Here is an 18,551-nt window from a genome sequence, read left to right on the forward strand (position 1 = left end):
GTTCATACTGTGGACAGTAGGAGGCACGAGTGATTCTTACCCAGAGTGCATCAGGTGAACCGCCAGACGTCCGCCTATCAGTAATACAAGGAAGAAAAAGACATTTTTCGGTTTGCTGGATTTCGGTAAGTTTTCATCCAATTTTATAATTATTTCATGTCCTTGTAGATATGTTCAGTAGCATGCCTAACTTACTTAAAACTGTTATTATATACATGGATATATATTAAATGGTTGTAGTTCAATACGCAATCAAAACTTTCGGCGTACATAAATTGTGCTCGCTAGGATTATAAACAAAGCGGCAGGTAATTCTGTTAATATATGATTGCCCATAATAGGTGTACGTAAATTTTAAAACGTGTAGAGCAATGTGGGAAGCGTTGCGTTAGCTGGTCCTCCTTCCTTATAGGTTCGTTAAATTTATGTGAGTTTGTTTTAGAAGTGGTAAAATAAACACACATGGTGACAGTAAAACTTTACCGTGAGCTGCGCACGATATGCGCCGTTAACGTGATTGTACCAAGTAATTTCGGAACAGGTTTGCTTTATTGAGTACGGTATTTTGCTAGTGATGTGTACAGTGCTAGAAAGAGTGGTATGCAGAGAATATATTATTTAATGGTACAAAACCAATAGCACTACGCTTATTCAAAATAGTGGATATGTCTTGAAACTCTTGTATTTTTTCTTAGTCGCAGCTGAAAGACAAAGGTGCAAAAAGGGATAAAGACAAAACATATATGACAGGTACAGAAAAGCGAAAAGTATATAAAATAAATAAACAATGAGTTACTTCTTCCACATATTAAATTATTACATTAAATAAAAACAATCTTTATATAATCAAATATACAGTATTTATTTGAAAATACAATATTGTTTTCATTGGATTCACAATAACAATAAATACAATACTTAACATATCTCTATTGCGTACTAAGTATTTATAAAATCTTTCAGTACAGAACAGGTCTACCCTTATCAACAACTGATTAGTCCATTTATAAGTAAGTTTGAAATTCGAATTACTATTCTTTATTTTAATAGAGAGTAAGTGCACACGACGTATGTATGCTTCATCCATTTGAAGTTTACCCAAGTGCTTCAATACTGTCTGGCAAAGGAATATCATTATATTTTTTTAAGCACAATATTTGTGTGGTTATATTAAGTAATATTCCCCAAATTTATGAGGCAAAAGAATTTTGGTATAATTAACCAAATGTACTGCCACCCTTTTATTTATCTCATGCTCGTATTACTTACAGCTTTGAATTGACATGGGTCACTCACCAAAATTGACAAATTATTGCTTTTAGACCGCCAATACCTGTGAGAGGTTTCTAACGTATCTGAGAAAATATTCACTTAAATAAGTTCTTTTATTTATAACTTAAGCGTAAAATCTGCATAAGACTTTCACAATTTGAGGTGTAATATAAATTCTTTTCCAAATGTTATTCTTAAGTCATCAAAATATCCATCTAACGAATTCAGTACATAACGACACACATCTGTAGCGTCTCTACCTGGCCTCTCTCTCTCTCTCTCTCTCTTGATTATCTCAAGAAAAATAGTCGTGACTTATTTTTCAAAAAAATAAATCAAAAGTAAAGAAATTCAATTTCTAACTTTCAAAAAACTACACGTATCAAAAGCCAACTCACTGAAACAATATTTTACATTATCTTTTGTGAACAAGGTTTCCTATAGTATTTTTGATATATATAAATAGCCATAAATATTATTTGTTTAGATGGCAGAATTTCACTTTGTGCCACCAGGAATACTTCATTTCTTTTGAAAAAAAAATCAGCTTGAGACTGTAGCACTAGCTACTATCAGAGATTAAATGTAAATAAATGTCATATTGTAGGAAACAACCAACATTTTCACATATATTCTCTATAGAAGCCAATTCAATGAATCTGCATACATTGCATCTGCATCTATATCACTCTTTTAACTTGGTTGCAATAAGGCTTGAGAAAGGAATACTAAAGAAAACATGAAGAATTTGATCATTAAGTCCGTGTTTACAAATTCATTTTTAATGTCACAGATTGGAAACTATTCTCAAAAATGTTACTGACATGCATCATTGAAAAATAATGTTACCAGTTACAACTAAAGAAATAAACTGACACATGATTACAAATGTTCACTTAGACTGATCTTGCTCTATGTCTGTAATTCAGTAATTGACAGAATGGAGTAGATACTTATTAGAAGACTAAAGCAATTGATAATCTATTGTATATATCACGTTTTTTACACGTAGAAGATTAGTAATATCCACAGTCTCGAGGTGACAATCATGACGGAGACACTGCACCATTCAGGAAAGTTTTGGGTAAATCAAGTTAAGTTACACGATGGTTTTGTGTAAGTTTGAAAACATTTCAAGAGTACAACTTTTGTTATTGATAATATCGAGGTATTTATATATATATAAATATATTTTAATTACTACAAGAAATTATTTTGTTTTGCCATTCCTATACCAGAACGACGAATGCTATGTAATGTGATGAATTTGCTCTAAATACTTTAAGAAAAACGCTGCAGAGGAACATAGGAGTTTCCAATTCAAGTTCTGGTAATTACTAAATAACAAACGTAATTATTTAGAACAAGATTAGCTCACATGAATGTTACTTATTTTTAAGCATGCCAAATCTTAGTAACCATTTGGTATATATATATATATATATATACCAAACACTTACAGATGTTCTTCCCCACTCATCGCTTTTTCACACTGACAGCAAGGAACGCTTCACGGAAATCAGTGTTTCGTTATCAATGTTCTATCAGCTTCACTCTCCTAAATCTGCTACTTTAACAGTGATGCTCAACAACCGTTCATATTTATTTCACAGAAATGAATTCAATAATGAATTGTGTAATTTTTAATTCTTTTTCTTCTTCTGCTGTGGAATTCCTTGACTATCTTGGTATTGTTGTATAAGTTGTTGTTGGACTTCAGGAAGCGCTGGAGAATATCGACTATATTCCATGCTAAACTCTCCTTTGCCCTGAGTACTTGACCTTAATTCTGAAGCATACCCAAACATATCATTCAACGGAACCTGGAAAAGGTTTACAAAAATTCATACTTTCAAAATAGAGACGTACATAAAACTTTTGGGCAAAAAAAGATGCTCTTTCCAAAACGTATTTTTCAACACAGACGGAAAATCTAAGTGGTAATTTAAATAAATAATATAAGGCATAAAATTATTTCCTTAAAAAAAGCATTTTATTAAAATGAAGAAAATATTACAAAATAAATAAAAATAAGCTGCATGTTCACGAGATTGAGGTTTATTTTATATTTATTTATTTATTTATTTTTCAAAAAAGGATTGTTCCTTCCTTAAATTCCTCTATTCGCCACCAGTAAGTATTAAGCCCTTCTCTCTAATCCACCTGATGTACTAAGGGCAATGTTATGAATGAAATATTAAAAACACACTGAGCAGCTAGTACACTACTAAAGCTTCAGTATTTCGAAACTTCACTAATTCGAAACTTACATTTTCACATTACTGTTATTTTTCCTTCATTGCTTTTCCAGACGTTTTTTGACAGTGAAAGTAAATTATGACAACAAAACTTAAAAATTTCTTTAACAGATCTTCGATTTTTACTACCAGCAGTCCCTTTCACAGATGTATTGGGAAACACAATACATGAAACGAAAATAAAACAGTGAAAACAAATACATTCTAGACTCTCGGGACGAAAATCCATTAACCCTTTCGGAATGCAACAAAAATGGACGCCCTAAAAGACATCCCAGCCCATACGATTGAGTACTGAAAGACTTATTAGACAAATTAAACGCAAATGAGACTTATAAACGACACTCGTTTTCTCCGTTCAGGTGTGTGTATTTACCACACTCCCTAGGCGGAACGCCTGTTTGTGTTTATATGCCACACCAGTCTCTAAAGGGTTAAAAAAGACAAAGAAAGAAAGAAAGAAGAAGTTTCCCCCTTGGATTGTGTTAGTACACTAGAACTAACACAATATTTAATCGGTGGTTGCCATATAGCTTAAGATCACCGCCATCCATTTATTACAAGATTTTTTTATAGATTGGGAAAGTGACCCGTAACATAATTTAAACATTTCCTTAAAATTGGTAAAGGCTTATTATTAATATTATTACTGGCTCTATCGCAAATCATTAGTATATTTCCGGTTTTTGACTATTGTTTAGAATACAGCAACAATGACCTACCAATAAGTTTTTCTAAACGTTGGTCTATATTTGAAATGAACGCGTCAACCTGAAATATATACGTATTAAGGAACGAAATAAGAAATGTAAATAAAACTGTGAAAAGAAGTATAAATACATTCTATGCCATCGAGGGAGAAGACATAAAAGAAGACAGTTTCTTTGACTAGGTTAATAGAAACTGTTGGTTTTCTATCATTTATATAGTCCTGAACTTACTACTGTTTTTTTTTTTTTTTTTTTTTTTAATATATCAAATTCCAGAAATTAAACTATTTGCTTTCTTTTTCTTCTTTTTCCTACTGTCACATTAACAGCATTCTCAGACAATTACTTTGTCTAACCTGTCCAAATGTTGGTTTAATTAAAATTTTTATTTGAATGGCAAACTATGCTAATACCTATCATCAATTTGTGAATTCATTCTATTTGTGAATCATTTGGATATGATGTTTTGAAAGAACAGTTTATATTAGAATTTTGAATGTGTTTCTTGATTTTCATGTACTTTCAAAAAAGAAACACTTACTGTTTCAAAAGATTATGAAGAAAATCGGGAAGCAACCAACGGAAGTACTGGTTATTAACTAACTAACTAACTAACTAACTCTATGGCCTATGGAACCCGGAGGTTCAATGCCGCGTTCACAAAAGCTCTCCACTGACTTCTATCCTTAGCTAACTGCATCCAGTTTCTACTTTGTATTCCTATCTCTGCGAGATCCATCTTAATATTATCCTCCCATCTGCGCCTAGGTCTTCCTAATGGTCGTTTTCCTATGGGTCTTCCAGTCAAGACTTTGAAAGCGTTTCTACTTTCTTCCATTCTAGCTACATGGCCTGCCCACCTAAGCCTCCTAGACTTGACGACCCTAACAATGTTGGGTAAACCGTATAAACTATGTAGTTCCTCGTTATGAAGTTTCCGCCATTCCCCATTCTCGTTCCTCTTGGGTCCGAATATTCTTCTCAGGATCTTGTTCTCAAATACTTTCAGTCTATGTTCTTCCCTCAGAGTAAGTGACCATGTTTCGCAACCATACAGAACAACAGGCATGATTATCGTTTTATATATTTTAAGCTTCAAATTCTTCGACAGAATTCGCGACGACAAGAGATTTTGAATCGAATAGTAACACGAATTCCCTGCTTTTAGTCGGCATTTAATTTCTTCGTGAATATGATTTTCGTCTGTTAATACTGATCCTAAATATTTGAAAGTATCCACTTTATCAAAAGTATTATTTAATATTTTAACGCCTCCACAATTTGCAGTATTACGGTCCCGACGCACTTCCATGTATTTAGTTTTCTCTGCATTTACTTCTAAACCCATGTCCCTGCAAGCATTTAATAAGATCTCTGCATTTATTTCTACTGTTCTCCTATCATCCCCTATTAAATTTACATCATCAGCATATGCCATCACCTGATGAATGCCGTTCAACTCTAGGCCCTGGTTGCTATCTTTGATTTTCCTTATAGCGTATTCCAGCACAAAGTTAAATAATAATGGCGACAACGCATCTCCTTGTTTCAGGCCATTTTCGACGTGAAAGCTCGTGGACAAAAATTTTCCTACCCGGACTTTACTTTGGGATTCACTTAAGCATAACTTAATTAATCCAATTAGCTTTCTCGGTATTCCAAGTTCTGTAAGAACGTTGTACAATGTTTCTCTCCTAACCGAATCGTAAGCCTTTCTAAAATCAATAAATAGTTGATGTACCGGCGTATTGTATTCCCACTTTTTTTCGAGTATTTGGCGAATGGTAAATATTTGGTCAATAGTTGATCGATTTCGTCTAAATCCGCACTGATAATCTCCAATAATTTCATCTGCGTATGGGGTCAGTCTTGCTAATAGAATATTTGAAAGGATTTTATAGGATGTTGACAGAAGAGAAATGCCTCGATAATTATTACAGTCAGTTTTGTCGCCTTTCTTGTGAATTGGAACAATGGAAGTACTGGTTATAATCTGTAAAAATGATCTCCTTCAGTGTCAATTTGAATCTCTGTATTTTTTGCCTTCAAAGAAAGCGCTATAGTATAATTAAGGAACACACCAGGAAACTGACAACTAACGTTAATACCATCCTTCCTCAAATCAAGATCTGTAGACCCTATGTCTATAAGCCACCTACTTGGAATCTAGGAATCTAAGTCTACTTTACGGATTCTTTTACGTTATTTTTCTTTCAAGTTTATAGGTTTTAATGTAAGTCTGATAGAAGATACATACTTCTAAACATGTTTAATAAATAAAATCTCTAAAAAGAAATAAAAATATGTAAAATTCGCAATATGTAGTTGTTTGAAAAAAAGATTGTCTGAAAGATTGTGAGATGATAATTCACAAATATCTGTCCTCAGGAAACATGGAGGTGAGTGTTAAAATTATAGATTAAACTTCTTTATGTTCTTTTAGTAAATGTCTTCTTGTTTACTCAACCATAGGTTGGTGGGCAAAATGAACATTTTAAAACTTCTCTCTCCTTTGGGAGAGTGTTTTATACTTTGATAAGGTCTCTTCTTCGTAATTGCATCTAAATATTCTATCCTTCGTTTTCCTCTTCCTGGTTTTTCTTCTGTCTTTTCCTCTATCAGCACGGTGATTCAATCAGAGTGCCGAAAAAGATAGCCAAGTATCTGTTTCTTCTTTTTCCTATTATCTTCATGATCTGTCGTCCTTCATTAGCTTCCTTTAGTACGTATTCATTCCTTTTCCTTTCGGCCCACGATATACGCAGCATTCTGCACCAACACCACATTTCAAATGCTTCTAGCTTGGATATTTCAGCTTTTCTCAATGTCCACGTCTCTGATCCGTAAAGCGCCACGCTCCATACCAGGGTCTTAATAAATCGTTTACGAACGTCCAACGACACATTTCTTGATGTTAGTAGTCCTCTTTTCCTATTGAATGCTTGTTTAGCTTGCGCTATTCTGTTACTCACGTCTTTTTCACTTCTTCCACCTGAGGATATTAGACTTCCTAAATAGGTGAACGTCTTAACGTCTTCGATTTTCTCTCCATTTAGCCATATGCTTGTCCCTTTCTACCCTGCTCTTGTGCACTTTATCACTTTGGTTTTCTTCTTATTTATCTTCATTTTGCATGTTTTATCCAGTTGGTCGTTCAAGTTTGAAGTGTTTCCTGCAAGTCCTTTTCGTTCTCCGCTATCAGTGCTATGTAATCATCAAACCTTATTGTGCTGAAAACATGGCCATTTACTTTTACGCCTTTCTCGTTTTTATCCAAGAATTCTTTCATAGACTCTTCTATATAGACGTTGAACAGGAGAGGTGAAAGTCCACATCCTTGCCTTACTCCCTTACTCTTGCTTCCTTCTGATCTCTTAGTAAATGTAATCCTTAATATTTCAGCAGAAGACTGTCAACATTATTCACGAAAATAACATGAGCTTTCCTACGGTTCTGAACAGAGAAGGGGCAATGTCAAATTTAAAACTGCATTAAAAAATAAATAAATAAATAAATAAATAAAAATAAAAATAAAAGTGGGTTTTGTAATACAAATAAGTGGTAAATACGACTTGAATACAGAAATTTAGATTACAAATACTATTACTTGATATAAACTGCCAACTTCAACGAATTATAAGAAATTAACTTTACTAATATACAGATGATATAGTGAGGTAATTTTACATTTTCAGGAAGTGCAGTAGTCACGATATTTCTGCTTAATAGAAACATACAAATTTTAAATATTCTAATTTTCAAATAGAGCCAGTGTGTGTAGAGCTACGTTCCAAAAGCGTAGAAGATATTGTTCCGACAGATGAGAAAATGACAGTGATAGCAGTTGTATTAAAACATCATGAATCTTAATAACTTATGAATTTCCATTTCAAATAAAGAGATTGACTCAGGAATTTTTCTAGACTAATTCGTAGAATTCATTTAATTTGAAAATTGTTCTTACCTCTGCATAAATTACACTCCATCCATCACTGGAATCGGTTCCTGTAATGATTCCATGTCGTCTGTTCATGTGGCCCAATACAGCTCCTTGAAACTCCTCTGGAACACATACTTCGACAGCCATAATTGGTTCAAGGATTTGCCAACTGCCGAATTCAAATACTACAACAAACAAGTTAGCCAATCACTTAACTGATCATTAAATATTAACACATATTTACTTTTTTATCTGCATATATTAGTTTTTTCATAATTAAAATATTTTACCTACAAATCAAGATGCGTAATACATACAAGGACTTTTCCTTAAAACTAATGAAAAAACATTCATCAATTTTTTCGAGTAACTGATCGGAATTTAGCGATTCTTTTCAGCACCAAGGCTACGTGAGACGTGGACCTACAGTCTACGGTGAAATCGAAGCACAGTAATGCGTTCAGCTTTCCAGGTTCTCCAATCAGCATCCTGTATACCAAAGGCGCACATGCTAGCCACTACACCAGCAGAGAGGGCCATAACACATTTGGTGTTATTTCTTACACTAATATGAATATATACCAGAGGGTTTTATACTAACCTTACAGTTTCGAGTTTCAAAAATTTTGTAATTTACTTTCATAATTTCGACTACTTAAGATGTAATATTGTACACATCGATAACAATTACAAAATATTCTACTTATTTTGAATAATACATCAGAAAGAATACACTTCAATAAACTAAAAAGCGACAATTTCATGATTCAATTACAAAAATATTTACATAGTAATTAGCAATGCACTAAGACATTACGTTAATTACATATATAAGAGATGTTCGTTGTGTCTTTCGCTTTCGTATGCTTTCAGTGATGGCAAATCCTACAACCTCTAGATTCGGAATTTGAATATGGCTATTATTGTGATTGAAAATTGAAGTCTGTTCTCGACTCGTCTTAATAGCAGTGGTAGTAGTAGTAGTTGTTGTTATAGTACCTGACCAGTTGTTGATAAATGTGTTATCTAAACTATCGTACGAATATTGGTACCAAGTTAAAAAAGCAATGAACAATTCCAAGTTTACACTTAATTTGAAACATCCATTTCGAGATAGTTCAGAAGTTTGCATACAATCTATCTGCACTGGCATAATAAGCAACACGATACAGAGGCTGGTCTAGTGGGTAGCGCATGCGCCACATCATTCCGAATTAAATTCTCATTAGGAGTGCGCTAAAACTTGAACGTAGTATGGAGGTTTAGATTTCACCTTAAACTACAGGCCTATGTCTCATATAGCCTCTTTGCTGAAACGTAATTCAACGTTATTACTATTAGGTTGGTGAGAATGAAATTTTGTTTTGATGCCTGGTGAGAAACTCACCTCAACAACAGAACATAGGGGCGGAATAAGATCATGGGTTTAACGTTACAAACTCAGTGAATACGCATCCAGCAAATAATCTTAGGGTAATCACGAGGCACTGCGTTGTTGAACAGTCGTATGAACTGTTCATACACATATTGCAAGTGATTTTTCTTTACAAATTCAAAACGAGACTTGCTGCACAGCACGCAGCGAAAAATACACAGTAACACTGTATTTGGACCAGAAACAGCAAAGTACCATTCATCATAGGTTTGTCAAATTTCTCTTCGCTGACACAGCATTGTAAAATGAGCCCAGGGGGCATCGATCAACATCATGTTCGGATGAAGTTCTCAGGACGTGGAAGCCAACCCTTGAAAAAGTGTTCGATAGATCGTGATCAACGTCAGGACGATTTTTCTAAGCCACCTCTGAACTCCCACAAGGTCTGACCGTGAACCCTGGTATGGTGGTGGTCTATGGTGGGGATGATCCGTTATGTGTTTCTCAGGCATCAAGACCATCAATACAAATCGAACAGTGCTGAACTCCATGCACCGCAAACTATTCAGCAAGCATCTAGCAGTGGTTAGCAGATGTGGTGTCCTCATATTGTACGACACTACTTGTTCACATGTCGCGCAAAAGACGGCGCAAGCTCTCCATGAATTGCAGTATGAAACCTCATCCACTGTGTTTCCCGATATCTCTCCTACTCACTTCCACCTTTTCTGAAGTCACGATTACTCCTTCGGATGGAAAACTTTCCCAGATTGCGCTTGAGGGCTTCTTCGCATCACCGACTCCACGGAATCCAATCGTTGGCTAAGATGTATGATTACAGATGGCGACTATTTTCATTAACTAGGTAGTTTCTTTTCCTTTCTTTAGAAATGACGCACTTAGGGGGCTGACGCATCTACACCAACCTAATACAACAGAATGCATATAAAACCTTTCAAATATTATTATTTCTATTATTATCGCAAACCAAGTATAGATACTTCAATAATAAATATTGGTGAATCACTATAATATATACTGAATTCTAGCTTTAAAATTAAGTTTCTTAGGAGTAAAAATAAGGCCAAAGCTACATCGATCCTTTATGAACTTTATGCTAAATGACTAGTAAAAATGATTTTGGTGAAAAACTTCCTAAATGTGAAAATGTTTGATGTAAAAATCCCATAATATGACTTAAAAGTCAGAGTTAACCCTTGTGTAATACCAAGAACATTGTTACACAGGAATTCCCTTCTAGAACCCCATCTAAATTATGTTCTTTACGCAGCACCATCAAACAGGCAACTGAAAGTTTTAGTACGCATCTTTAGCATACACTCGAGAATGAATGCAAGAAAAGACTGAATTGTAATCTCACTTGTTTAAACGATATATCATGATAAACACCTCTGAAGTCCCAAAAGACCCCATGGTAGTACACAAGGGTTAAATGGCATTTATCAATATACTCAGAATTAAGATGATGTTTTATCTATAAATTTTAAAAATACATCTCTGTATCTTTGATTTTAAGTCTGATATCAAATTTTAAATATTATGATGATAATACAACAAAGTCTACAGGGTATATCAGTCAAGCGTAAAATTAAGACTTTTTTCTCTTTGCTATATGATTAAAATTCTATCTTTAGTGAGAAGGATCAGATTCGAATAGGGGTAGGAGTAGGAATTAAGTTTCTAGACCTTCGGCATCTATGGTATTTAGCTCATCACGTACATGAGGGATGACGTCCCGCGGCGAGCACACTATCCGATGAAAGGGAAGGAAGCAGCCTGGGACCATTATATTGAGGTACCATTCCAGCATTTGCCTGGTGTGAATGAAGGAAACCCAGAAAAACTTCACTCAAGATGGCTGGCCTGAAAAAGCTGTTACACTTTTTCGACCGTGTGTTCTGACCGCTCGCGGTCAGCTTCGATTCCTGAAGGGAATTCAAATGGCTCGGATTCTATGTGAGGTGTAGATCTAAACGTCCAGTCTTCTACAGACAGTCATATATAACACAGAAGTTAAACCTCAAAACAAAGGAACGTAGGTAAGTGGTTACCATTCTTGCTTCGCAAATGAGAGATCCCGGGTTCGAATACGGAATCATTGTAGATTGTTAGTAATTCCAGGTTAAAGTGGTCTTAAAGGACGTTAAATATTATATATATATATATATATATATATATATATATATATATATATATATATATATATATATATATATATATATTCTTCATTTTCCTAATTTAATGATTGTCAAGTAAAATCACAAACAAACACTGTCACTTAACTTATGTGCTCAACTACCAGCCATAGAGCATTTACGATACTTAAATTATGATACACTAAATGATCATCAGCATAATAATATAGAACTAGAAAAAAAAAGTGTTAAACGAAATCAAATTTGCTAAGACTCATTTATTTCAGTGACTTACTCTCAACTAAAATTAAAAATACCTACCTTCTCTGACTGCTCCCTGAGCAGCTTGAATGAAGGCGATTTCGTTGGAATCTACTATATGATGAGCTCCATCTTGTAATCGAAACTTTACACCTGATATTCGATGCCCAGAAAGCAAACCTAAATAAATCAAATAAAACAAAATACATTTTTGAACAAAAATATCCAGTTTCTTGTATACAACATTGGTTCTTATATTCACAACAAATAACTCATTTGATCGAAGTACTCAATACTACGTTTTGAATTTAAGCGTAAACCGTCAACTGGTATGTTCAGGAAAATACAGTACATAAAACCATCTACAGCTGAAAACATGCCTAGTCCTTAGTGTAAAAAGTCATTAAAAGATAAAGTGATAACTACACGTTAGGCTTAGTGTCTTCTACCACAATGCTTGGAATTAGTCGCAATTAAACTACTGAGTGGGCCAACTCAATTAAAGCAGAGCAACTGTTTCGGTTATTTTTTAATATTTTCTTTAGGATGTAAATCGGCAGTTTTTATCTTTAATTCGCGAGCATACAAGCAGCTCATGCGTCACAAGCAAAAATGAGTTTTTGCAGGCTGCACATCTCTACAAGAACATCGATTTCGTAAAACAGATACAGAAAACAAACTCAAAATTTGTAAAAAAAAAAAAAAAAAAAAAAAAAAAAAAAATTCTTGATTAAACACCCGAAGAAGATACGGTGCATACAAGTAGTTACGTTGAATGTTGCAGTGAAAGTTAATAAATAACCACATGTTCATGGATTGTAACATTATAAAATGATAGTTGTTGAACACAACTTTAAAGGAATTATTGTCAGGAATCCCTTCCCGAACCAGAACTACAAACAAATTATATGTAAGTTATTCTCATGCTGCATTCCCGGACAAACTGAAAAGCAAAATACAACCAGATTCTCGAATGTTGCAGAGGCTTTTACATTTTCTTTAACGAGCATAGATCTGCAAGGAGTCCATAAAGTCCTGAGGGAAACAAACTGTGTAAGTTGAAAACTATTAAGTTAATTAACACAAAATTTAGTCCGTACTTACAGTACGATTAATTTTTTTCTTTTTCTTCCTGCTTATTAAGGTTCATCGCCAAATCTCAAATTGTGCACCATTTACGTCCAAACACTGTTGCACTATTTCTCTGAAATTGAGAATTGCGAGCTGACGATGCTCGTCCAAGACATTCAGAATCATATCACCTATCTTGTCTTTCAGGTCGTCCAGACTAGCTGGTTTCTGTGCAAATACCTCGACTTTATATGTCCCCATAGGCAACAATCACAAGGTGATGAGTTTTATCTTGCAGACAAAGGTATACGTTCTCTTCAGCTAATTCGTCTCTCTCGAAATTGATCGTTAAGAAACTACTTAACCTGAAGCGCAAAGCGTGGCGGCGTCAATCTTGTTGCACTTGAACCTCATTAATGACTTAATTATCAAGTTATAGCACAACGAAATCTGTAGCATGTTCACATAAATGTCGGCGCCATTTACTTCTTTCTCCAAGATGAAAGGGGTAATGGTATAGTCAACTGAAACCATGCAACACACATTCATTCTGGAACTAGCCCGTGTATGTATGTCGCACTCATGTAGGTTTTTACTCCCCCCCCCCCCTTCCAATTCAGAAGGCTGTGTTCATTTTTCCCGAAACACAAAACGTAGCTTCACTTGAGAACAGAATCCGTGATAGAAGGTTACCCATCACCTTGAAAATGGGTAAGTATTGATTTACTAAATTCCACTTTCATATCATGGTCTTTGTCTATCAGATTGTGTACAAATTTTAACGTAGGACCAGGCTTTCACGTTCTTGCTGCATATGATCTTGTGTTACGTTGATCTCCACATTTCCAGTTACAAGAGCCTCCGTTCACGGTCTCTTGTACTGTTTGAATCACATATCATAATTCGTTCTCGGCCTACCATGCGGGGCCTTTCAACACACTTCATGTAGCTTTGAACTGACTTTGAATTATAGCTCTCTTCCTTTTAATACTTGTCTCTGGTGGGAATGTCTTCTCATACGCTGTTTGAAACTTTCTCCATACCGGATTGCAAGATTATAACTCACAAACCACAACGCCTTTTCCTGTATGAACGGAATCTAGAGTTATGATCACCACTGCAAGCGACATTGAGTAGTGTGGGCAGAACAAAACTATAAACTTTTCTTCTTCTCACCTCAAACTTTTATACTCATAAATATAACAGTTACAACGTTATTGAGTTTTAATTTCCTGCAGGACTTTATTCAAGTGAAAACTGAATTGAAAGCACTGTCTTGTTAAAAACCCTAAGACCGTATTTTCACAATCGTACGTACGATAATTTCAACGTTAATGCTGGTTTGAAATACCGAGCTTAGGCAGCAAAAGAAGATTAACATTCGTTGATTTACTTGAGTTAATAAATAAAAGTACAGAACTTTTTTTTAAAAAAAAGAGCTGAGTAGCCAATTGTCTAAGGAAGACGTACGTTTGTGGTTTTATGCTTTAGTGCAGGTAGTGTAAAACCAATACGATTTCTGTTTTGAAAAAACTCATGAATTAGTCAAGGTCCATAAATTTTATGTACAGCATGGATGCAAAAAACTTAAATATTAGGAGTTTTTCAATTAGAAAAACATAAAGAACTTAGTTAAGAATTTATAAAATCACGTACCTTAGCGTATTGGTGAATTAAGATTAAGTCAAGATTATGTGAACAATCAAAATTTTTCAGGAATTTACTCTATGTCTCGATGTCTTCAAACCTACATTGAACTGACTAACAGGAACGTAGTAGTTAGGATTAAAGAACATTCACGGGACTCTAAGGTTCAGGTTTATTCAAACATTTATCCACATCAAAGCACGTGAATAAATAGATACAATTACTCCATAGGACTTCTTTGCAAATCGAAAGGCACAATTACAAATCTTTCTTTACTATGACTAAAGAACCAGAGCTTGATATTGACCAAGGCTCACTTAATAAAAACTGGAATTATATTGTTAAGCTTAGTAACACTGAGAATAAATATGAATAACTTTATGATTTTTCATACTGGAAACTGACTCAACACTTTTTCATACTTTCTAAGAACCGCATACATAGTATTGACAACATTGTAAGATGGCGATGTGATATTTGAAAATAACGCAGTACTTTATCATGTACGCATTAGTGTTTTGTCCTTAGTTTACTTTTACCGTTAATTTGATTTTGATTTGATTTTTAGTTCAGTGTCACTTTCAGCAGTGAGGCTATATGAGATGTGAACCTACAGCTTAACGTGAGATCCGAACCACATGAATTCTGCCGGGAATCAAACCCAGGTCTCCCACAGCAAAGGCGCTTATGCTAACTGCTTAGCCATGATGGAGCTTTTACTGTTAATTTAAATTGCCTTTAGTCTGCTTGGCTGGTGTTAAAAGACTCTGTTCATATTTGTGGAGTGTTAAAGAAAATAGTGTTCCGGTAGGAAGAGGACGACACAAGATCAAAAATGTAAGTCGTTAGCAACTCAACAAGTAATTCGAGGTGTACGTCTGGAAGAAGATCCACAATGATATCGAAATGATCGACAATTAAAAAAAACACCAATACGCTAAGGTACGTGACTCTATTAATTTACATAGCAGCGTCTTATACATAAAATGAAAACATGCTCTTATGATATATATAAAAAAAATATTTTTACGGTTTTGCTATACAGTATGGATTCCAAAAACCGAATGCTTCAACTCGAACAACTTGGAATCCCGGATGAAAAATTAGAACAAATTTTGACTCGGAATACGAACGCCCTGCTCGTTACGAATTCGGATACCAGGACCATTAGAAACGTATTAACTGACTTATGGAATGAGACTAGCCTTCCAAGTAATTCTCTTCACCTCCTCAAGTTTCCATATGCGTCATTGTCATTCCATCTTAAGGTAAAAACAGGTTTCTATATTTTTAATATTATTAATTTGCATATATTTATTTAATATAATACTTATTTAAATACTATTATTATTTGTTAATAATATTAGCTTAAAATCCAGTATATCTGCCGTTAAGATCATTTTGAAAATTCGAGTTCGTGAAAACTGATTTGAATTCAGATTCCACGATATCACTGTACTTTATAACTAATCTGTTCACATGCGGTAGAGGTCTGCAGGGGCCGGAATTTTTAGCCTGGACCCGGCCCGGCCCTGGATTTATAATGTGAGGCCCGACTCGAGCTCGTGTGATAATCAAATTAGGCCGAAATAAGCCCGAATTACAGAAACTTAACAATTAACGCAAAATTGTATTTTTATTTACAGCAATTAGAGGTTTAATTTTGCAGTTGTGCTTTAAAAGTTCTCCAGAAAGAACAGTGCAATATATATCGTTGTACAGTATATTTACAAAGTTAGGCCCGAAAAGGCCCAAGAAATACGGTTGTATATTTAAAAATTTACGACCCGAGCCCGAAGTGATATAAAATTTGTAGGCCCGAGCCCATGCACATGCTGAGCTGAATTTCTTTCTTATTTGACACAAGGCATTGTTGGATTATGATAAATCTCATATCTACTTGACTTTGATTCTTTTCCACTTATGGATAATTAATTCAATTTAATAAGACCTAAATTATCCATGGCATTTATGATTATTCTTTTAAATTACTGTAGTAAATGCAATGCGCTTCATGATGTCATACTTTCTGCTATATCAATGTGCGAGAAAATAGTTTTTGTACTAATGTAGTGATTTTACAAAACACAAAAATTAATCCTACCTTTCTCAGCCATCATACGGAACCCTTTCTCAATTGCAGGAATAAACTGTTTGGGAATATTTGTCCCCATAGTTTCATCAGAAAATTCAAGAGTGGTATTCTGGTACGCTGGAAGAGGCTAAAATAAATAAAATCAATAATAAGTACGTAAAACATTGAATTTTTGTTCGTGCGTAAGCAATTTCACAAAACCAAAGAAACTGATCTGAAACAAATGCTTCTAATTAGATAACTCAAACTTTTGACATTTCGTCCATGTTTTATTTTATTTGAAAGGACATTTCAGAAAAAAAAAAAAAAAAAAACTGGGATACATATATTACACAAACAGAAAGAACAACTAATACCAGAAGTGAGGAAAGTGTAAGTAGGGCCATTTTAAGACATAAGCCTGATGGTCACTTATCCCGGGGTTTCACGAGCAGAATTACATGTAAAATATAGTCATAGGGGTCCCAGCACACTGATTTGTTCAGGAGCTCATAATACTGTTAAAAGGCCACTAAGATATGATATATATAGGAATATACTAATCAAAAAAGTAATATTAGCACAGGAGAAAAAAAAAATCGATTTCAAAATCACTTACTAGCAGAATCACAAATGGATATTAGATATTATTGAAAGCAGCAATAGAAATAAAATTAAAGGATGACACCTACAATACAAAAGAAGGCTTTAAAATAAGGAATATTCAGATTGTTAAAGAGATAAGTGGAACACTTACATCCTTGACTGCGTCTGTAAAAGTTTTCCTATTCAGTTTCAATCACTTGTTCGGTGCAGTTCATTATAAAGAAACAGCCAAAAAATGATATATACATAAAAGTTCAGTTTATTAAGTTTTTTTTTTTTAAATTTCAGTTTCAGAACCCCTTGAACCAGAAGTGTAAAATGTGTTAATGAAGTGATTTCATCTTCTCGTGAATAACTTAACAGAATAAGTATCTGAAACTGAACAGGAAAACTCTTACAGACGAAGTCAACGAAATAAGTATTCTACTTATCTCTTTAACAACTGGATTAAACATACGTCAATTGTTGTTCATAAACGATCCATGGTACGTTTTCGTACCATGAAGCAGTGTTTTCTTTAACCGCTTATTTAGGTCCTATAACAAGCATTTAAGCCGGTTTTTATTTTATTTTTCTCATTGGTCAATTCAGACACGGACCAAAGAACACTCCACATGTGTTTTGGAACCAGACGGTCAACTTGGTAGCGTCAAATGGAGACAGAGGGTGTGACATCACATTTTTTTCTTGAGGCAATTTTCAAAAATTTTTCCCACTCTTAGCTTTCAAGATATATTGAAATGTTGCATACGCATTGTATACATCTCTAACTATTTATTAATTTTTTTTAGATCTCTACGTCAACCCTGGATCGACGTCCATTTAGACAGGCCCCCCCTCCCCACCTTCTCAAAATTGTTCGAAAATGGTGTCTATCGTTTGTATATCGTTTGTGCAGAAATGTGCCACATAAATTTTCATTTGTGCAACAATGAACAATGAGCTAGAAAAAAAACAAAGTGGGGGCTGTCTAAACGGTAGTACAATAACTCCTTAAGATAGTATAACTCTGATGGTAAAGCAAGTAAGTTCCTAAGACACGTCAGTTAGAATAAAATAGTCAACATGGATGGAATATCAGAAGTTATTTATTTAGTTATAAACATCTCCGTGAAACTTATGACTCCGTCAAAAATATAAATACTTGTTTCATTTAGCATATTAATCTTTCTTTAAAGGAA

The 18,551-nt window shown here is 34.3% G+C and overlaps 1 protein-coding gene across 2 annotated transcripts in view; it reads right to left on the bottom strand.

Moving 5' to 3' along the window:
* Positions 1-837: 837 nt before the first annotated feature.
* mEFG1 (mitochondrial translation elongation factor G 1) overlaps positions 838-18,551 on the bottom strand; it is a 65,149-nt gene continuing 47,435 nt past the window's right edge. For both annotated transcript variants that reach the window (XM_081768569.1, XM_081768568.1), the window contains exons 12-15: positions 16,795-16,912; positions 12,033-12,152; positions 8,205-8,365; positions 838-3,095 (exon numbers count right to left, since the gene is read on the bottom strand). In XM_081768569.1, the coding sequence (XP_081624695.1) occupies positions 2,916-3,095; positions 8,205-8,365; positions 12,033-12,152; positions 16,795-16,912 (579 nt within the window). In that variant the 3' untranslated portion in view covers positions 838-2,915. The remainder of the gene's footprint in view (positions 3,096-8,204; positions 8,366-12,032; positions 12,153-16,794; positions 16,913-18,551) is intronic.

Source organism: Thermobia domestica, chromosome 8 (genome assembly GCF_964235325.1).
Source record: "Thermobia domestica chromosome 8, izTheDome1.hap1.1, whole genome shotgun sequence".
Classification (NCBI taxonomy): domain Eukaryota; kingdom Metazoa; phylum Arthropoda; class Insecta; order Zygentoma; family Lepismatidae; genus Thermobia; species Thermobia domestica.